At 36.5% G+C, this 23,615-nt stretch overlaps 1 protein-coding gene across 15 annotated transcripts in view; it reads right to left on the reverse strand.

Moving 5' to 3' along the window:
* Positions 1 to 15,983, reverse strand: part of KDM4C (lysine demethylase 4C) — a 469,399-nt gene extending 453,416 nt beyond the window's left edge. For 4 of the 15 annotated variants that reach the window (XR_001623634.2, XM_056805428.1, XM_056805433.1 and 1 more), the window contains exon 1: positions 14,670 to 15,104. Coding sequence is in view for 5 of the 15 variants with exons in the window: in XM_056805428.1 (XP_056661406.1) it covers positions 14,670 to 14,795 (126 nt within the window). In the remaining 10 variants the exon portion in view is untranslated. The other 11 variants (XM_007499565.2, XM_007499561.2, XM_056805434.1 and 8 more) reach the window with 9 other exon arrangements.
* Between the last annotated feature and the right edge of the window lie 7,632 nt (positions 15,984 to 23,615).

Raw genomic sequence — 23,615 nt, forward strand, 5'->3', positions numbered from 1 at the left:
TCTCTATAAAACCCAGTTGACTTGGGCATATTGAATAATTGGGAATATTTCCCTGGCGACCACCTTATATTTGATTTAAAAACCAAGACACTGTAGTGAAACATATTTTCTGCGGTCACAATTTACTCACCCTCTCTTATATCTATCACAATTTATATCTTCCACCATTTTAACTCACTACAGTTTACAACATCAACCATTTTAATTATAACAGTTTATACCCTTAACTCTTTTAGCTACTTACAATTTATGACCCACAACTATTTTAATTATTACAGTTTAAGCCATATACTATTTTAAATCTCACAGCTGACAACACTCAAATCTATCTATTCTCTCCTAAACTCTCTGCTGACCTCCAACAATCTTTCAGACATCTTGAATTGGATGTCCAGAAGACATCTTAAAACTAAGTATGTCCAAAATTATTTTTCTTTCTAAACCATCCTCTCTCCATCCCATCCTACCTTCCCTATTATGGTAGAAGGTAACATCATCATTCCAGACCTTCAGGCATACAATTAAGAGTCATACTCAATTCCTCCCTATGTCTCCCCCCTACTATGTCCAATCAGTTGCTAATGCCTGTCAGTTTGACCTTGGCAATTTCTCATACCTGCCCTTCTGTCCTTTCACACTGCTACTAGTCTAGTACAAGTCCTCATCACCTCACCTAGACAAGTCTCTATCCTCTGCAATCCATCTTTCATTAAGCAGAACCAAGAAATAAATTTATATAAGGATAAGAAGATAAAGAAAAACAAGTCTGGAAGACTTAGCAACTCTGATCAAAAGCAATGACCAATCATGTCTCCGAACCTATCTCCTGACAGGAAAGTGATAGACCCAAAGTTCAAAAACAAACTTTTTTTGGACCTGTCAATTATGTGCATTAACCAAATTGTCTTAATCATAAATGAAAAAAGAGACCTCAAAACAAATGAGGAAAAAAAGAAAAGTCCTAGAAATTATTTTGCCCAAGTACATGGAAACAAAGATGATAATTTAAATTAAAACAATTAATGATCATCAAAAAATACCCAAATTAACAGAATTTACATCAAAACAATCTAGTACTGGCTAAGAGATAGAAGGGTGGATCAATGGAATAAACTAGGGGTAAATAGGGTAAATAACCTCAGGAATCTTTTGTTCAATAAACCTGAAGATCCCAATTTTGGGGATTAAAAACCCAGTATTTGACAAAAACTGCTGGGAAAATTGGAAAACAGTATGGAAAAAATTAGATTTAGATCAATATCTCATATCCTATATGCCAAGATATGTTCAAAATGGGTATATGATTTAAACATAAAGAGTGATGTAAGTAAATTAGTATACCTGTCAGATCTATGGAGAAGGAAAGAATTTAAGACCAAGCAAGAAATAAAGAACATTACAAGCAGTAAAATGGATAATTTTGATGTTAAATTAAAAAGGTTTTGTACAAATAAAATCAATACAATCAAAATTATAAGGGAAGCTACTGGGGAGAAAATTTTATAACAAAATTCTCTGACAAAGGTCTAATTTCTCAAATATACAAAGAACACTAAATCAAATTTATAAAGAAATCAAATCATTCCACAATTGACGGATATGAATAAGCCGTTTTTCAGATGAATAAATCAAAACTATCAATAATCATATGAAAAATATTCTAAATCCCCCCTGATTAGAGAAATTCAAATTAAAACTCTGAGGTGCCACCTTACACTTGGGAAAGTGGCCAATATGACAGTAAAGAAAAATATTTAAATAAATGTTGGAGAAGATGTGGTAAAATTGAGACACTAATGCATTGCTGATGGAGTTGTGAATCCAATCATTTTGAAAGGCAATTTGGAATTATGACCAAAGGGCTTTAAAAGAAAGTCACTTAACCCAGATTGCCTAGCCCTTACCACTCTTCTGCCTTTGAGTCAATACACAGTATTGACTCTAAGATGAAAGGTAAGAGTTTTTTAATTTAAAAAAATTATTACAAAAATGAATAATAGCAAAATGGGTTTTGAGTGATAGTGGAATTGCTTGTCAACTCTGGGAGTAGTGAGGGAAGAGAGGAGAGAGTCAAGAATAATGTAACCATGGAAAAATTTTTAAAAAGAAAAAAAATCATAATTAACAGAATTTAAATAACCATATCTCAGAAAAAAATGTTCAAGCACAAAGGTATTCTAGAGATGGGCAGAAAACTGGATCTGATGGCTGTACAAGAGAAACTTAAATCAAATATTCAAAAAATAATTCTTTTCAGTATTATATAAACTGCTTACCAAAAGAGGGTAGGAAGCAATCCTACCAAAACTCCTTCAATATAATAAATATAGGTATTCCTTCTCTGACAACAAGATTAGGAGGCACTGACCCTACAATCTGAAAAACTTGCATAAAATTTTTTGAACTTCCCTTTTCACCAGAAGTCTAAATTCTTCTTTTACTTTTATGAAATATTTACAGTACCTTTTTGTAAAATTTGGGTTATTTGGACATGGGCTACATATAGATCAGCATTAACATTTCTAGACTTTGTGTCAGGTGCTAGCTTTGCTGTTCTTACAAACTTTAACTTTTTACTTATTTTAACTTTAAAAAAATTATACATAAATTTATGGTATTAAAAAGTTTGTTGATGTTACACAATGTGATACATATATTTTACACATTTCTGAGATCAGCAACTTCTCTGTGATTTATGGTCAGTTGCCTAGAGCACTAAGGGATAAGTTACCCAGGGTGACAAAATTTCTGTTTGTCAGAGGGAGGATTTGAAACCAGGTCTGTCTATATTGCTTCACTACAGCAATAAAACAATAAAACATAAGAAATAGGCAAAAAAAGAAACAAAATTATCACTTTTTACAGATGCTATCATTTACTTGAAGCAGAGATTTAAAACAAAAATTCAATGAAACAGTAATTAAAATAAAGTACTAAAATAAACTCATTAAATAATGTCTTTTTGCATATTACCAATAACACCAAGCAAAAATAGATAAGAAATTCCTCTGAAAATATCTACAGACTGCATAAAATATTTGGCAGTCTACCTACCAAGAAATACAGGAATTGTGTGAATCCAACTACTAAACACTTTTTAACAGAAACAGATAGGGAAAAAACTGTGAAAGGTGTTAATTCCTTATGCTTAGGCCATGTCAACATAAAATACATGACAATATTAACATTATTACATAATTTAATTTATTTGATGCCATACCAGTCAAACCAAAGTATTATTCTATAACTTAAAAAAGCTAATAATTCATCAGGAGAAACAAAAGTCAAGAATCTCACAAGGAATATTTTTTTAAGGAGGAAAAGGTAGCCTAACAAAAAAGATCTGTGAAATTGGAATTCACCTCCCTTTGTTTTAATTTAATCAGTCAGGGACCTGGAGGTTTGCAAGTATACACATGCCCACAGTGAAAGGAAATTGAAACCAAAGAGATAGGAAATTGATCCCACAGGCAATTGACCCCCAGGGTGGAATCAGGCAAATTAAGGAACTATGATTAGTTCCTGAGATGTGACGTGGGAGAGCTAATGGGTGGAGAAAAATGGCTTATAAAGGCGTTTTCAGAGGGCTAAACACCCATGCTTGTGTTGGTGACACTCTTGCTGGAGAGACTACTGAGCTGGTAACTCTTGCTGAAGGGAGAAGCTTACTCTGGTAACTCTTGCTGATGAGACTCTAGTGGACTTCTGACTGGAGATTGGAACCCTGTTGGTGGTGAGCTAGTTTCCATTAGAATGGCACACAGGGTGGTATAGGCTAGGCAATTCCCCATCTCTTTCCTACATTTCCCTCTTGTTACTATCTCTATTTTGATTAAAATAAATTGTTAAAGTTACAAACAGACTCATAATTTAATTTTTATTTCATTTTAATTATTACAATTTTGGTAACCTTTTAACTATTACAGATCTCAAACTATACTACAAAATAAATATATCATCAAAAATAATTTTTAAAAAAGGAAACTTGGTGCTAGACAGATTAGATAGCACAAAATCCATAAACAAACAAAATATCTGTAGTACAATGCTAAATAAAGAACCACAACTACAAGGATTCAACTACCATTCAAAAAATTCAGCTGGAAAAACTGGAAAGCAGTCTGGGAGAAATTAGGATTAGACCAATATCTCACACAATATATCCCAATATGACTACAGGACCTTGATATAAATTAATGACGTAAACAAATTAGAGAACCAAAGAAACCTTTCTTTCACAACTATGGCCAAAGGAAGACTTCTTGGGAACAAAGAATATCATAGAAAACAAAATGTGTAATTTTATATAAATAAAAACAAAATCACTGCAATTTAAATGAAAAATCTTTACAGCAAACATCTCTGATATAGGTCTAATATCCAAGAACACAAAGCATTGATTTTAAGTTTTAATGACTTAAAACTCCACTAAGGCTTTTGGGACCTTTATATAAGAACAAGCACCACAGCCATTCCCCTTTGAATATCCTAGTCAAACAATATGAACAGATAGTTCTCAAAAGAAATACAAATTGGTCAATAACTATATTAATGAGAAATAAAAATTTAAACAATTTATGGCTTGCACCTCACACCCATATGACTAGCAAGTTATTAGAAAAAAGGAAAATGACAATTGTTACTGGAAATTGGGCAAACCAAATAGATTAAAGGACCGTGACTTTATTCAATCAATTTTGGAAGTCAATTTGGAACTAGACCCAAAAAATATCTAAAACTGTTGGATACCATTCCTAGGGTTTAGAGATCAAAGAGAGAAAGAGGCTATGTAGGCTTTTTTTTTTTATGTATACAGTATGTTTTGTTTTCGCAAAGTGGGTGTCTATCAGTTGGAGACAGCTACACATATATGTAATGGAACATAATTTTTAAAATTATAATTTAAGGGGCAGCTAAGTGACTCAGTGCATAGAGAGCCAGGCTTACAGAAAGAAGGTTCTGAATTCACATCTAATCTCAGATACTTAGCTGTGTGACCCTGGGCAAAATCACTTGATCCCAAATGCCCTTACCACTCTTCTGCCTTTGAATCACTTGATTCTAAGACAGAAGGTAAGGGTTAAAAAATAAATTATCATTTATATAGCACCTACTAAGTACCAGGCACTGTGTTAATTACTTTATAAATATTATCTCATTTGATCCTCACAACTCAGGGAGATGCTAATTATTATTCCCATTTTACAGCCAAGTAAACCAAGGAAAAGAGATTAAGTGATTTACTCAAGATCACAGAATTAGCAAATGCCTGAAGCAGAATTTGAACTTAAAGTCATTCTGACTGTAGATCCATTGTATCATCAACTGCCTGAATTATTGTTCTATTAAAAATTTACTAAAGTCATTGAACTTAAGATCTCAGAAAACTGATTTTGAATCATACTTCCCACCTCTTAACAGAGACGTAATAGTTTAGAGGTATAAAATGAGAAAAAACATTTTACAACAGGGTAAATTTGCCGATTTGTTTTAACTACATTCATTACAAGAGGGAAATTATTTTCCAAGGGGAAAATTTTTAAGGATAATAGTAATACCAACCAAAAAAGAAAAGCATCATTAGACATTATAAAACTAACAAAAGGATAGGAAGAAGTTGAAATAATTATAAGCAGAATAGCATTGGAATTATTGTAAATTACTATATACTTAAAAAATATACATTACTCTTTTCTGTTCTTTGCTTATGGAAATGTTTGTTGATGTCTTTTAAGTTTACAGAAAAATTATAATAGTATCTCCCTCACAAAGTGGATATAATAAAATAATAATAAATGAGATAATGCATATAAATTCCTACATAAGTGCAAGTAGCATCAAGTAGCTACCAATAAGAAGCCTTTTAAAGAAATTAAGTCTAATATTTATGCATCATAAGCATTTTAACTGCCCCTTGATTTTAAAACATAAAATTTATATAAAATAAGTGCCATCCGTATGCTTATCAAAAAAAGAATAAATTGGGGGCAGCTAGATGGCTTAGTGGATAAGAGTGTCAAGCTTGAAGACAGAAAGTCATGGGTTCAAATGTGGCCTCAGTTACTTCCTAGTTGTGTGATTTACTGCTCTTCTGCCTCTACACAGTATTGATCCCTAAGACAAAAAGTAAGGTGTTTTGTTTTGTTTTTTAAGGTAAAATTAAAGTAATTCAGGAATGTAAATAAATTATGAAAATTAATGTTCAGTTCATATGCTACTCCGAGTAAAATATCAGTTAACTAAAGTTTTAATCTCCTTTATGCAAATATATATAATAGGCATCTTTTATGTAATTTCCAAAAAAATTAGTTTTAAATGCATTCATTTCATGAATTTATTTTTTGATCATTGAACAATCTCCATCATTAAATACACAGCCCCTTCAGCAGGTTACTTAAGCAAGATTTACACTAAAGAATAGAAATAAGACTGGGGCTTTCTCATTTGTTGTCTTTGTACTGGGAATGGAAGTTGTTTCCTTCTTTTCAGCAGTTGCAGAATTCAGTTGACAAATATGGTAAACAATTACCAGATGTCAACTACTGGTGACAAAAAATGTACTAACATAATGATAAAAAATAAAGAACTAAAAATGCAGAATGAGAACTATTTTAAAATATGACCAAGTTGGGAATTTGATTTCCTTCCTATATATGTTTGTTACAAGTTTTTCTTTTTTTCCCCCGTGGGAGTAGGGGGACAGAAATGTAGGAGGGAGAAAAAGAAATATGTTAATTAAAAAATAAAGTAAGAGTTGTTTGTTTTCTAATTTAAGTTGTATATGCCTTTCCTCCTCCTTGTAGTCAAGTCAGAACTTTTGTTCAGCACTAGATATATTATCAGCATTTAATAGTTAAAATCATCTTGGAGTTTTGGAAGGTTGAACTAACCTTGCTAAATTTAAAATCTGTGAATGCTGACACCTAAAATAATATTCTATATGCATTTATTCCTACATAGTATTTATAATGCCCTATGTGCCTAGACATTTTTAAAATACTTAATATCAATTAAATATGGCCTATAAACCTTTACTAATCTCAGCCTGTTTTCATCTATCTCTTACCAGATGGCAGTTTATGACAGGGTCCTTTAGCCCTTGCAAAATGGACAACTAGACAATACCATAATTGGGTATTATTAGCTTTCCAAAAAAAGGATAGCAGTATAGTACATAATCCTTGTTATCAGTAATGCTGATAAGATTTAGTGTAGGAAAGGTCTTTAATGATAATCTAGTCATTTTATATAAGAGGAAACTAAGGCTCAGAGAGACTAGTGTTTCATTCAATTTAACAAATATTTATTGAAGTATAAAGATTCTAGAGAGCTCAAATATGAAATAAGGTCCTTATTCAAAAACTGCTCTTTTTTACTACACCAGATAAAAGGATGAGCAATATAGTTCTTTACTTTATCCAAACTAAAAACCACAGAAATAAAAAATTATAGTCATGAAACATGACGTCCAGTAAATAACTGGAGGCACTGTAAACGAATGAGAAATTCTTAAGGTAGATTTTGGAACTAGGTATGATATGATCCCCTACAAACCATACTCTTATGCATTGTCTGATTAGTTTTCCTTTCCCCTTCCTTTGTTAGATCATGAAAGGAATAAGGAAAGAAGGTATAGGGAAGATACAATCCTTGCGTGAGTACTTCCAGTTTGCAAAATCCCTCCAATGAGAGAAGTTAAAGTGACTTTGATAAAGTCAGTGTGTAGTAGAAGACAAAGACAAAGACAGACACACACACACACACACACACACAAAATCCCTCTTTGTCTTTAGGAGAATAGGTAAAATGTATCCCAACCTCTGGACCTAAAAACTTGTCTGGGTACTGTATTTTTAGGCCAAAATTTTCAGTTCCATTTATTCTTTTCATTTATTCCACAAATATTTATCAAGTATGTAGAACCCTACCCTGAGAAATATTAAATTTAGATACCCTTATGGCACATACTATACGGTGAGTAAAAGGATAAAATACAAACACAAATAATTATAATACACAACATTATGTGATAATACTTAGATAGTATGCTCAGTACATGCTGAGCAAAAGATTCTTAGCTATCAAGAACTGTTGGGAGGGCAGCAAGCTGGGTAGCTCAGTGGATTGAGAGCCAGGCCTAGAGATGGGAGTTCCTAGGTTCAAATCTGGCCTCAGACACTTCCCAGCTGTGTGACCCTGGGCAAGTCACTTGACCCCCATTGCCTAGCCCTTACCACTCTTCTGCCTTGGAACCAAAACACAGTATTAATTCCAAGATGGAAGGTAAGGGTTTATAAAAAAAAAAAAAAACTGGGTGCCTTGGGAAACTGATGAGGAAAAGACTTTGGAGATAGTACTGTACTGTGTTTATGTTTTGCTACCTTACTCTACACTACAGTTTTGAATAGCTCACATTAATATAATCTTTTTTACATTTTACAAAACATTTTCCTCCTACTATCCAATATTATGACAAGGCAATTAGTATACATACTATCTAGACATTCTGGTAACCTGATTATTTTCAAACTAGCACTTGTATTTATATTATTCTATAATTGTTTCCTTTTAATTCAAGGCTTTTCAATAAAATCATAAATTATCTTGAGAGCCTGATGCTATCATATTTTGTGACACTAGTATGAGTCACTTAGCTGTTGAATGAATTCTGAAATCACTTGCTGAATGAGTGAAAGTGTCAAGTTTCATTTTAGTTATATATGCATCAAAGTTTGCTATTCTAAATTTCTCAAAAAAAATTTTTAATACTGATCTGATTAACAAATTTAGTATATATTTTGGGGGCAGGTAGGTAGCTCAGTAGATAAGAGTGCCAGGCCTGGAAACAAGAGGCCCTGGTTTCAAACCTGAACAAATACACCCTAGCTGTAGGACCCTGGGCAAATCACTTAATTTCTATTTCCTAGCTTTTACCACTCTTCTGCCTTGGAACCAATACACAATAACAATTTTAAGACAGAAGATAAGAGTTGTCTTTTTAAAGCACATATTTTGACATCTAACAGTATGTTTAATTGACTAAACATTTTTCAAAACCAATAATATCCTATCTTCCTATGAGTCTGTTTCATTCCTTTAAAAAACAGTCATCTCACTTGATGTTACCTGTCAGGTACAGAATAATTTAATCTATACTTTTACTTCATCCCATTGCTCAGAAACATTAAACATCTCATGCCTACTGAATAAAATCCAAAATCCCTAGTCAACAACAACAAGACTCCAATCTAACTTAACAGTCTCATTCTTTGAGCTACCCTTCTTTCTGGACTATACAAAACTTATTGTACAGGACTCATTTCTCAACATAACGCAAGCATTAAGTCTAAATATCATCAGGTGCCTTAAATACTAGCAAATGACAATAAACACAGATCCAACATTCAACTATTGTGCATTGTAAACAATATGGGGTATGCTGCAATAGGGTCAGTAGCAGTTTATTCTACTTACATCACAACTACTATATATCTGCAGGCATACTTTCAAATTTTAATAAAAGAAACAGTTAAAACAAAGACCTAGTCTTTCACTTCTTCAATATTCTAAATTAAACTTTCGAATGTACTCTGCTGTTAATTCTATTTTTCAAACCTTCAACTCTAGACCAAAAAAATAGAATCCAAGCTGTAAGCACTGTATGCCAAATATTGTATTAAGCACTAGTAAGCACTAGGGATACAAAGAAAAAAGTCCCTAATCTCAAACTCAGCCTAATGGAGACAACAAGAAAACATACATACATATAAGATACACAGAGGACAAATTTTCAAGGACTTCCACAGTCTTGTTCTATGCTTTCATTCCAACCTGTATACAATTCTAAATTAGCCTTTTTAATAATTTGAATAGGATTATGATAATTAAAATATGAAATTATACCTCAACATAAAAATTAATAAGTGACAGATTATGTTACTTTAGTCACAAAAACAAAATTCAAGTGATCCAATTTATTTGATGTTACTTCTCAGATAAATAATTTAAAAGTCCATGACAGTAGAAAAAAATTTTTAAAAGTCTGGCCTGCAGCTAAGCCAGCCTATAATCAATAAGCATCTATTCAGTATCTACATAGTTCTAGACACTGTGCTAGATGCTAAAGATACAGATACAAAAGTGAGATTATACCTACCTTCAAGGAATAATGTTCAAATGAGGGGTATAACAATTTTTTTTTAAGTATATTCAAAATACATGGCAATTTAAGAGAGAGAAGGCACCACCAGCTGGGTGTATGGTGGGAGGATTGAGGTCTCAAGAAGATGGTGCTTCAACTGAACTTAGAAGAAAACTAGGGAGTACATTCCAGGCATGGAGAATGATCTTCATCTTGTAGAACAGAAAGTAGGCCAATCTGGCTGGACCTACATAGAGTCATGCACTCTATGGAGAAATGAAATAATCCTGAATGGGAAGGGTGAAGTCAGGTTGGGAAGGATTTTTTAGTGTCACACAAAAGAATTTATATTTTACCTTTATGGCAAAAGGGAGATATTAGTGCTTTTTGAACAAGAAAATGACAGGGTCAGACCTGTATTCTAGGAATATTACTTAGCTGTCATGGAAGATGCATTCTAGAGGGGAATGACTTGAGGATATCACTTTAAAAGGCTATTGCAAAAGCTCAAGTGAAAGGTGCTTAGGGACTGAACTAGACTGGCAAGCCTTCAATGGAAAGGTGAACAATACAAAAGATGTTGTAGAGGCAGAGTGTATAGGGCTAGGCAATTCTCTGGATATTGAAAGTAAGAAAGAATGAAGTTTCTTTCTCCCAAGGGAGCTAACCAGGTTGCAGTGTATAGTTTAGAGAAGAATAAGGGGCTTCACTTAAAAGGCACAATCTAGATTATGTACCAGCAAAACCTAAGAATGGAATTTAAAAATTAAAAGGAGACCCAGGGGAGCAAGTGGATAGAGAGCCAGACTTGGAAACAAGAGGTCCTGGGTTCAAATATTGGCCTCAGAAATTTCCTGTGTGACCCTGGGCAAGTCACTTATTCCCAGTTGCCTACCCCCTTACTGCTCTTCTGACTTAGAACCAATATTCAGTACTGATTCTACAACAGAAGGCAAGGGTTTTTTTAATCAAATTTTTAAAAGGTAAGAATAAGAAAGCCCAGAGAAGACAGTTTACAGAAAAGTTGTTCAACAGTATCAAATCAACAGAGAATCTGAGATTAAGGACTGAGAAAAATAATCAGATTTCACAATTAGGAGAATGTTGGGGGGGGGGGGAATAAAATTTTGAAGTAGGAAAAAAAGGTTAAAAATGTTGGTAATTAAAAGTTTTTAGGTGAATGTGTGGTCAAAAGTCAGATTTGCAAAAGACTGAAGAGTAGACAGTTTTTTCTAGAAAGCTGACTGAGAAAGGAGAAAGATAGGATACATGTTTTGCCAAATGATAAGAGTGAAGTTTTTTTAAGGGAAGAGAGGGAGCTTGGGCATACTTAAATATTAAGATCTCAATATCTGATCATTAAATTTATGGTAGCAATTACACTACTTAGAGCTTTTATACTTAGGTATAAAACCAATAGCAAAGGGGAAATAAGTTGCCCTATAGGCAAGTTTTATATGAAAAATTTTTGACATAATGCTGCATATAGACAAATCACCATATTTCTCATCTTAAAAAAAAGACAGATGAGATAAAAGGTATAGTTTTGTTGTACAAGGATTTAATTCTTACAATGTAACATTCTCAGATGCTAGATTTTATGCTCCAAAAAACAATTGACACCAAACTTCTTCTAAGGAACCTATGTTACTTTGTGAGGGGTAGTCATTTGAATCTACCATATCCCAAGAACACTAACTGAACATATTTCTTTCAACAGTTAAGAAATAATCTAAAGGAGGGTGAACTTCTCATAGGTTTTTGGAAATCTTAGCTTAAAATCAGTTACATTAAAAGAAATATACTATAACTTGGTAAGTATGTATCTAAAAGAATGCTCTATAACCCTTGCTCCAAGAATGCTGCCCTTGTTGGATAAATTTCTGAATATTTTTGAAATTGTCTTAGAAGGTTATGGCATACTTAATCCTATGTTCTCTCCTCCCTAGGATTTAGCTCCCTAGGTTTAAGAGGCAGTCCTGGTATCTGCAAGCAAATAACCATCTATCTCCTTTATACAGTTATACATGGAAAAGGCTTGGACCTAAGCCCTTTCTCTGCAACTCTTTATTTCAAAGATCTCATCAACTAACTCTATGTATATCTCCCAAATCTACAAATCAGTTCTAGTCTTCGATCTGAACTCTGGCTCCACCAAATCAATGGTCAGGCTAGATATCTTACCACTTGAAAGTCTCATAGATATATCAAATTTAACTCATCCAAAACAAAATTTATTATCCTCTAAAACTACCACTTCTACAAAGTACCCTATATTTCAGCTGATAGTTCCAGGATGTTTTTAGTTACTCAACTATAAGACCTCAGAACCATTCTGGAGTTCTCCCTTCCCCCAACCCTTTATGCAAACAGTTCCCAGGTATTATTTATCCTATCTCCAGACACCAGTTCCTTTCTCTTTATTCACAAGACTCACAAGTCTCAGGCACTAATCATATCTCCCAAGGACTTACTGTGATTGATTTACCAATTGGCTTCTGGAAAACAAGGTCCACTTTTTGCTTAAATGTTTTTGCCTTTCTATGTATTCTCAATGCTTACTTAGCACAGTGCCTGGCACATAGTAGGTGAATAAATGCTTAATAGGTCTGCTTCCAGCTTCTCCCCTCTCCTACCCTCCACATCTGCCAAAATGAAAATACAGGTATAACTGTCACTGCTCAGCTCAAAAATCTTCAGTGTCTTCCCTACTGCCTCTAAGAAAAACACAAGCTTCTTAGCCTTGAATTTAAGACCCTCATAATCTGGCTCCACCCTATCTTTACATTAGATTGCCTTCAAGAACTCTTATATTAAAACACCAAACTGGTGTATTTACCGTTGAGACTAAATCTCAAATATCTAGAATATACTCATAAAATCCTTCGCTTCACAGCTCAACTGAGATGCCACTTCCCATACGGACCTAATTCTGATCCTCCTATGTGTACCTCTTTTTAAATTGTGTTCTCTCCCTCCACAAATTCCTAATATTTAGCTACCTAGTTTCATTTTGCATTCCCCTAAAATGTCTTGAGGGCAGGGCATTTTTAAAAAATATTTGTATCTCCAGCCATAACTCAGTGTCTTCATGTTGGTGCTTTAAAAAAAAAAAGGTTTGTTGAGTGGATAAGGTTCAACAGCTGAAAAATATTTGTTAAAGAATATTTTCTAAAGTTTAATCTATAAAAACAAATATCACAAAATGAGTATTTTGAACTGAGATCTATAATAACCTAATGGGAAAAATTATCTTTTGGGCAAATTTGCTTGATATTTTTTATTTTTACTAAATTTCATCATCTGTTTGATTAGAATGCTGTAAAAATTATGCAAAAAGTCTTTCCAATATCTTAAAAGTAGGAATGATAAAAATATTCTGGAACAAATCTAGCTGGAGGAACTGGAACTTTTTAAAAACCAGGTAAAATAAATACACTCAATAAACCAAAATTTTTGGTGTGTTTGCTATTGCTTTTCTTTGAAAAGAGAAATTATACTATTTTCTAATAAACCAACCACTATGAATTACATTCTTAGTAGTTTCTGATAAGATCATAGATCTAAAGCCTAAAGGAACTTTAGATGCCCTCTAAAATTCAACTCTTTATAGACAAGGTAACTGAGGTCCAGAATGGTTAATCAACTTTTTTCAAGGCTGGACAAATAGCAAGTGACAGATACCAGATTTGGACTCAGGACTCATGACTCCAAATTAAGCACTCTTTCAGTGTTCTTTCCACAGCTCCATTATGATTTCAACATTAAAATAGTTATGACTTTTCATACAAAGCAGAAACGTTTAGCCACGGTTTAAAAACCAAGTTACAGCAGGTGCAAAGAAGAAAACTTTCAAGTCAACTGCATCTAAGTAGTCTCTAAAAGAAATTTAACTGAGACTTCAGACACAAAGTTCATAAAGTACAACCTCTAAGTTATCCTTCCGGGGCAGTTTTACAAATGAAAAGAGAGTGTTATGAATAACAAGATCGGAGGGGAGGAGGGGGAGTTTTCCCAGTCTACATTAGAAAGAACCCAAACAATGCTATGGGCTCCCCAAGAACAAGAAGCACCTCCACGAAAAAGGCAGAACGTTGGGGGGGGAGGGGGGGGAAGGCCACAACTCCATGATATTTGCCAAAGGTATCTGAAACAAGCTAGGCTGATTACATTGGCTGAACCATAAAGTAAACAAGCGAGCATCAGCCAAAAGTACCAGTATATGTCTCCCACCTCCACCTCCCCACTTCTCCATGGTATTAGGTATAAGAAATGGGGCAGTGGAAGGGAGAGGAAAGGTAGAGAAAATGGGACAACCCAGGAAGGAGACTGGACGGGTAAAAAGACGAAACAGGGTTAAGATAAAATGGGACTTCGCCGGGTCATACCAAAGTTTAGTTTGTAGAAGGAGGGCATTCCCACGATCAATGGGGTCCAAGAAGGGGTCAACTCCTAAGTGCTAAAGAGTCTAGGCTACCAGACTTGAGAGCTGGAAAAACCTTCAAGGGCCATATATTCCAACCCTCACCAGCACGAGAAAGCATCTTCTATGCCATCCTTGACATGTGGTCATTCCATCCATTGGGATCTCTGCAAAGATGAGGAACCCTCCAGGGGTAGCACCATTCCACCACCACCACCATTCTGCCCTCATTTTTGTGACTGAGGAAACTGAGGCCCAGATAGAAGCAAGAACGCTGGGTCAGCCTGGGGCCTAAAGAGGCCGAGCCTCCAGCCTCCCTCCCAGGAGGACAACTCTGGGGGCCGGCCCTGCACCACCATCTCCTCCCAGTCCTCAGACTCTATGCGAACAATTCCCTTGAGGGATCCGGGGCAGGGGCTGGTAGAGTAGTGAGAAGGGGAGGCGGGGGACCCGACTGTCACCTCCTCTCTCTCTCAAATCGCGCCTGTCGCGATAGCAGCCCCTGACGCTCACCTGGATCTATCATCTCTTCCTGCCACCCTATCCCCTCCTCACCCCACCCCCACCATTTTCCGTTGGCCGACAGGTCCCCGCAGCCGCCAACCCCAAATCCCCGGAGAGCAACGGGGCAATTGTGGGGAGCTAGACGTCCGGCCTCTGGGGGCCTCATCTACGACCGCGGCGCCATCCCCTCCCTGACACCCCACATCCCCGCCCCGGTCAAAGCAGTTACCTGGGCGCGCGGGCAAGGCAGAAGGGGTGGGGGAGGGGCCGGGACCCCCAAGGAGGAGGAAGAGGAGGAAGGAGGAAGGTCGCCTACCGGCTCAGGGGGGAGGGGGGAGGTTTGTATGACTTGTTGTTCCGCACAGGGTGACAGCTGTTTCCTGCGCAGGCGCGCCGGGCCCCCACCACCAACACACCACAGCAAGCCAAATCTCTCTCGCTAGTTCTTACACACCGAGTGGGTGGGGAAAGGGAGGGGAAAGAGATGAAGAGGGAGGAGGAAGGAGCGCGCACCCTTTACCACCGGCACACTCACTTACATACACGCCTACGCAAACATATATACACGGGCTTATCATCCCAGGACCGCGCGCGCGCGTGCGCGCGCACAGCCGGTGCGGAGGTCACGTGAGCTGCCCGGTCTGGGCTGCTAGTGGGGGGTCACGTGGCCCGCCCACCCACACAGGGCCCTGGGATGAGGGCGGCGCTAGTGAGCCGGTGGTTCACATGACCCTCACTGATCTGTGGTTTTCTTGCACTTTTACCCCCCACACACACAAACTTCTTTGACTCCTACCCAGAAGCCTCATCAGTCCCAATCCCGGCCCCCCAGGGGCGAGACGGGGCAGGAGAAGGTGGGCTATAAAAGGGCCCTGGGCCACTGCACGTCAGCAATGGTGGAGCGCCCCCCTCCAGAGCCGACCGGATTAACAGTCTACAGACCACACGTCACAATAATAGCCTTAGGCGTGAACCCATTGGCTGCAGATTTGTGATGTCAGAGCCGATGCAACTTCTTCTAGGCTTCAGACAGACCCAACTGAGAATGACCCCTCACATGGGGGTAGGAGTCATCCATATAAAATGGAAATGATAATTCTTTAATATTCTACCTACCACATAAAACTATTCTAAGCAAGACTGCAAAATTTAAATGGCTGTGTAAATATGAGTGAGTTGCACCATAGCTTAGTAGAAAGAAACTATATTGGGTGTTGGAAAATTTAAAGTCCAGACCTTTCCTTCTCCATTTATTACATGTATGACCTTAAATATTTTTACCTCCCTGCACTTCTCATTTCCCCTCATCAGCTATGAATTCCTTCAGGACAGATTTTTTTCAAGTAAAACTTGTTCATTGAACTTTAAAAATGAAGTTGGATTATATCTCTAAACCTTAATCTTATGACTATATGATACAAAATATTTGCAAATAGGTGAGCTAACATTCCCCCCTGCCCCATTTTTAAATTAATACCCTTTTTTTAAAAGTGCATGAATTCAGAACAGGTAGGTGGCTCAGTAGATACAGAGTAAGGCCTAGAGATTGGAGGTGCCAGATTCAAATCTGGCCTCAGAAGCTTTCTAGCCCTGTGACCCTGGGCAAGTCACTTGACTTGCTTAGTTGTTACTTCTCTTTATTGTTGGAACCAGTACTGAGTACTGATTCCAAGACAGAAAGCAAGGGGTTTTTCAAAAGTATATTAATTTTCCAATAATAGTGTAAAAGGGTTGATAAGAAAAATTAAATTATTTTACCCCATCATTTAAAGTGATAAAATGCCATAATACCCTAACCAATTGAGAATATCTGTTGATCAGTCAAGTACAGAGAAAAATACTTGAATGAATAGAATAATGAAGACCAAAGAGAATGATCAGATTAGCTGAGAAAATTTGGTAATGGTCCCATGAAGACTACAAAAAACAAGAAAATAGTTCAAAAACCAAGAGATTTTCGCCAAAAAGAGAGAGAGAGAGAGAGAGAGAGAGAGAGAGAGAGAGAGAGAGAGAGAGAGAGAGAGAGAGAGAGAGAGAGGAAAAGACATCCAGTTAAACTCCCCACACACAGATTTTGGACTTTGGAGGGAGAAAAAAATCTTGGCTTAGCTAAGTCTTGGCCTCCACCCTCTAACTATTCTTGACAGACTTTGGTGAGGAGAATGTTTTGAACCAACTATTCTTACTATAGACTACCTTTAGTAAAATATCCCAATTAATTAATCATCATAATAAGAAGACCTGGCTTGAGTCCATAAGCTATAGAAATAAAAATGTAAACCTCATGCCCCTCTTCCCCTCAGGTCTACCCCTAAAAGTCTTAAAGAGTTTATAGCCAGCCTTGATATAGAGTCAGACTTGTCAGAGTCAGAATAATCTACTTCAAAGCAAGAGTTTAATCTAGCAAGAGGAAATGTGGCCTTAGGGGATTGAGACCTGTTCTTAAATAGTCTGACACTCTAGGACTTGGGGCTGATCTAAAAGCGTTTTAGTCTGTTAGCATTGTCTTCAAGAATCCAGATGCACCTCCATGCCATGTTGGGACATGAGGAAGAGGACTTTAAGAGAGAAACAATCAAAAGTTTCTAAAAAAAATATGGCCTAACTTTTGGCCTTTTTCAAGAGTAAACAAATATTGTGCCACCTTCCTGTAGGAGAAAGTTTAGAACTGCATTTGTCATTTTCACTTTCATTGTTATATTTTTATAAGATGAGAATCCATTCGTGAGATATAAGCACAAATGTGAAGTGAAAAAGCTGTGTTATCTCTTTCTATTTTTAATTTAAGATAACAAGATATGTAATGACCAATGCTTTAATTGCCTTAAGAAAGGAAGATAATTAACAAACAGAATAATGGTTTATATTTTTTATTCTAATTGTTTTTTTTTAATGATATGGATATATCTGTAAAGGAATCCAAAATTGCTTTGACTCTATAGTCTTCTCTCTCCACTATACAAATGCTTTGAAAATGTCTAAAAACTACATTGATTTCTCTTCACTAAACCCAAAAGGAAGAATGAACACTTTTTACTCATGGAGAAAGGCATGTCCAGAATATCTATGTTTAATAAAATGTGTGGCTAAATCACAGGACTTTATCCCACCATTAAGTCCTATTTCTATCCAACAACAAGAATGTTCCTTTTGTCTTGGTATATGTAATAAGCTGCCTTACCAACAAAATTTCTAGAATTGGAAATGAAAACAGTTTAGGTCTTGAATTCATCTTTTATAAAATCTTGGAAAAGCCCTTGAAATGCAATCTAGTTCATCTAGAACTTTCTGCCATTCCACACTTAAAGTAGCATTTATTCATTTCACTCACTCAACAAATATTTATTGAACATGTATTACATATGAAAGGCACTGAGCTTGGTAATGAAGGAGATACAAAGATGAATGAGACACATGTTTACTCACAAGGAAGTGACAATATATTCTGTTTTTAAATTCTTACAGAAGATTCCACAGTCTATTCATATTTTTAATAGCCTTTAATGATAGATATTCACTCAGCTCCAAACTGAAAATCATAGTGAGGGACCTGGGGAGACAAGCTATGCAGCTTAAGGCAAGTTATTTAACCTTTCTGGTTAAATCTGTAAAATGGGGGGGAGGGGGATAGACTAATTGCTAAGTTCTCCTCCAACTCAAATGATTCTATGCCTATAATTCTAACTATCCTCTGAGATGAAGGAATACCACACCTTCAGAGAGGAGAAATACAAAAGTTATGGCTTATTTATTTGTTTCATTTTTAACCTGTAATTTCATTAGTGTCTAGAACACCCAGTGGAAAGACCCTCTTAAAGAATTGCTTGAGCCACTGAGAATTTCAGGAACTTACTGGGATCACATAGCCAATAGATGTCATAGTTTACATTCTCTAGGAGACAGATATGTACATTTATGGTGTCCACAAAATAGATTTTTTTTTATTATCATGGAAAACACACTTCCATATTGGTCATTGTTGTAAGAACACAGCCATACAAAACCCAAACTCCAAAATGAAACCATAAATACACTGATGTAAAAGACAGTATGCTCCAAAATAGAATTTTTTTAATGGACAAAAAGTAATTTGTGTTGGGGAAGAAAGAGGCAAGGTCCCCAGGGAAAACGTTGGCAGCTAGGTGCATCAGTAAAGACTGCTGGTTGAATAGTGCTTAAACTGAGTCTGGAAGGAATTAAGAGGCCACCTGATAAGATATTTACATTCAAATCTCACCTAAGATACTTAGTAACCATGTGTCTCAAGTCACACCATTTGCTTGCTCTGTGCTCAATATTCTTTATCAATAAAATAAAGACCTGGTGGCATCTTATAACCCCTCCTGCTTTAATGATAGTATTCCTTTAAAACTTTTAAGAGATGGTGCAAATCATGCACAGAGGGACAGTCTATTCAAAGGCAGAGAGGGGTTGGGAGATCTTGCAGAATGGAGGATGAAGAATATCAAAAAAGCCAGTTTGCCTGGAACCAGAGTTTTGTGTTTGTGGTGTTGTTTCTAGGCTAAGGAGAAACAAGTGTCTTGAAACAGTAGCTCTGGGAGGTGACATATTGTTTACTCATTCACTTTAATCATAATTATTCCCTAAAGTCCTTGAATTCTCTTCTCTTTCTTCATCTTCCTCATTCTTTCATTGATATGATCAGTTCACATAGGTTCAGTTACCAATTATTGGGGGCAGCTAGGTGGTCCAATGGATTGAGGATCAGACCTAGAGAGGAGGAGTCCACGTTCCAATTGGGGCCTCAGAAAACTTTCTACCTTTGTGACAACCCCCATTGCCTAGCCCTTATTGCTTTTCTGCCTTGAAATCAATACACAGTATTGATTCTAAGTCAGAAGGTAAGGGGTTAAAAAAGATAAATTATTGTCAGTAAATAGATGAAGCCCAAATCTATGTACATAGCCTTCAATACTGAATCTTTATTTCACACTGACAGCTTCTTGATGGACCTTGATATCCCACTGGTCTTTCACATGCAGCATATCCAAAAAGCAATTCATTATCTTTTCTCACTAAATCACCCCTCATCCAATTTCTATATTTTTGTTTAGATTACTACCATATTAGCAGTAGCTGGGTATCAACAATAAAAATTGACCAAGCGCTTACACTTATTGACCTTAAAAAAATACAGAACTACCAAAGTGGTTATAAAAGTAAGTCTTTAATCAGGAAAAGGAAATTATAATTAAGGAAACAACAGAGACACCAATCAAAAGGCTGATTTCCCCCTAAAGAAAACTGAGTGATTAAATAGTCTTCTGGAAGGGAGCGGGCAAAAGTCAGGTCCTTAGAACTCACAAAAGCTTGGGAAAAGAGCAATAGCTAGAGGGTAGGATGGCTGGGAGTGGGTTTCTGGTTCTTCAGATTTGATTGTCCTCTTTCAAATTCAGCCCTGTACTTTCTTGGAACTAAGTAATATTGATTTATAGTAAATTCAGTCATCACTTGCCTTTTGAATTCTTTTGTTTTAAGACTTTGGGAGAGTCAGTCTGGAGATTCTAACAATAATATTGTCATTTTGTACCAGGCTCCTTACAGAAGATCCAAACACAAAACTCAAAATGACCATTATTCGCAAGGAACTTAGTTTACCTCCACATCTCTTCCATTTGTCCTCTTCTTTCTATGCCTATAACCACAATCTTATTTTAGGCACCCTTACATGGACTATTTGCAAAAATTTCTTAATTAGTCTCAGATATTTATTAGCTGTGTGACACTAAGTCACTTAACCCTGTTTACCTCAGTTTCTTCATCTGTAAAATAAATTGGAGAAGGAAATGGCAAACCATTCCAGTATCTTGGCCTAAAAAACCTCATGAAGAGTCAGACACAACTGCAACAACTGTAAAACAACAACTTAATTGGTCTATTTCTAGTCTCTCCCCTTTCCCATCTATCTTCTACGCAGCTTCCAAAATAATCTTCCCAAAATACAGATCTGACCACATCACTCCTCTGTTCAAAAATCTTCAGGGACTCCCTATTGAGATTAGGATTAAATACAAACTCCTCAGCCTGACATTATTGTCAGTAAATAGATGAAGCCCAAATCTATGTATATAGCCTTCATTTCCTGAATCTTTATTTCACATTGACAGCTTCTTGATGGACCTTGATATCCCGCTGGTCTTTCACATGCAGCATATCCAAAAAGATTCCACCTAACTTTTCATATTTATTTTACATGAGTGGACTTCTCTATTAGCAGCAATGCTAGTAGACATTTCTGGACTTAGGACCAGGACCAGGACATTTCTGAGGGTTTTAGAAGAAATAATGCCATCCACATCCAGAGGAAAACCTGTGGGAGTAGAAATGTAGAAGAAAAACAACTACTTGATCTCATGATTCAATGGGGATATGATTGGGGATGTAGACTCTTAAAGATCACCCTCCTGCAATTATCAATAATATGGAAATAGGTCTTGATCAATGACACATGTAAAACCCAGTGGAATTGCGCATCAGATACAGTAGGGGGTTGGGAGAGGGGAGGGAAAGAACATGAATCATGTAACCACGGAAAAATATTCTAAACTAATTAATTAAATAAAAAATTTCAATTAAAAAATCATTTACTTTACATTATTCCTGTCAACTTGGAAAAACACAGAACTACTAAAGTAGTCAGATAAAAACAAGTCTTTAATCAGTAAAGGGATAGGTCCAATATAATCAGCTGCTATCACAAAGCCAAGCTCCAAAAACCACACAGAATCAAAACCCTGGGGCTCTGGGCACAGTATCTCTAGGGGGGATCAGAAGATTCTCCAAAGAACAATAGAACCCTAGTCTGTTTTATGTACCCTTTGGGGAACTCAGGACATCAAATTTACACTGACAGGGAGTGGTCTACTTACATAGAGACTAAAAGGATGGTTCCTGCACAGGTGTTGGTCTTCTTAGGAATGGATGTTTGAAAAAATGGGGAAAACTTCTAAGACTAAAAGGGTCCTTAACATTTGATTAGATCTGTTAGCTGGGATCATCAAATACGTTTAAGGTCTATTGTTCAGTCTGAAATGGGTGAGTCTGGGACTAACCTCAGAGTGAGTTCTTAAGGGACAGGGGCAGAATTAGGGTCTTCAGATTTCAAGCTGACATTCCCATTCATAAACTTCCAGCCAATTTGACATACTTACTGTTTCCTAAACTCTACACTCTATCTCTTCTTTCCATGTCTTCACCCAGGCTACTCTCCCTATTTGGAATGCATGAAACAGTGTTGGAACCAGCTCAAACTAGCTCTCAAAGACAATTGTTACATTTTTTTAGTATGAGCATCTAAACCTCAGAAAATCATCAAGCTACAAATCAGGGCTATTTATTCTTTAGTGGATTATCTAGACCAAAGAAAGTGATAAAGACATATATTAATAATAAAGGATAAATTAATAGCAGAAGAGTATATCTTTTATCCAGCTGTTAAACATTTACCAGCACACTGGTGAATAGTGAATATACCTCTTCCTTGGCAGCTCTTTCATTCTACTTAGTCATTCTTTTTTTTTTTAAACCCTTAACTTCTGTCTTAGAATCGATACTAAGTATTAATTTTAAGGCACAAGAGCAAGAAGGGCTAGGCAATGGGAGTTGGGAGTTGCCCAGGATCACACAGCTAGAAAGGTCACATTTAAACCCAGATTCTCCCACTTCCAGGCCTGGAATTCTAGCTCTGTCCACTGAGCCACCTCGTTTTCCCTTAAAATCATTCTAGATTCCCATCCCCACAAATGCTCTTTTCTTCCTCAAATATCTTGTATTTACTTTAGGGGGTATTTATTTTTTCTCCCTTTTAAATATGAATTCCTCCTGGAATAATAAAGTAGAGGAATTCCATGGGGACTGGAACAACCTCCAGGAATTGATGCAGAGTGAGAGGAGCAGAACCAGGAGAACATCATACACAGAGACTGATACACTGTGGTACAATCAAATGTAATGGACTTCTCCATTAGTGGCAATGCAGTGATAATGAACAACTCGAAGGGATTTATGAGAAGAACACTATTCACATTCAGAGGAAAAACTGTGGGAGTAGAAACACCGGAAAAAAACAACTGCTTGAATACATGGGTCTGACATGGGTATTGTACCCCCAGACATTCAGGCAAACATTATGGACAGAGAGATGCACCTCCAGGTTACACCTCCATCCTAACAGGCTACATCTCAAGATATCTCTTTGTTAAGGAATCTTTATGCCTCCAGGCAGACCCCAGTCAGATGACCACCTCACCCCACCAAATGCCTGAGGGACTAACACTCTATAGGTCCACACCATGACATAGGATCTGTTGTAAAAAGTAACAGCCTTTCCATCCATGCTGTGCTCCCAAGGAACTACACCCCATCTTGCTGTTCCACCTTGCTATCCTCCTGGCCATTCTCAACATTACCTCCTAAATTAGTAAATTTCTCTTTTTGTTTTTAAGCTAAGTTTTGGAGTCTTTCATTCTTGCAAAAGGTATCCTTCCTGAACCCCAGGGGTACACATCTGAACCCCATAACAGGTTG

This window comes from Monodelphis domestica, chromosome 7, assembly GCF_027887165.1.
Source record: "Monodelphis domestica isolate mMonDom1 chromosome 7, mMonDom1.pri, whole genome shotgun sequence".
Taxonomy (NCBI): Eukaryota; Metazoa; Chordata; class Mammalia; order Didelphimorphia; family Didelphidae; genus Monodelphis; species Monodelphis domestica.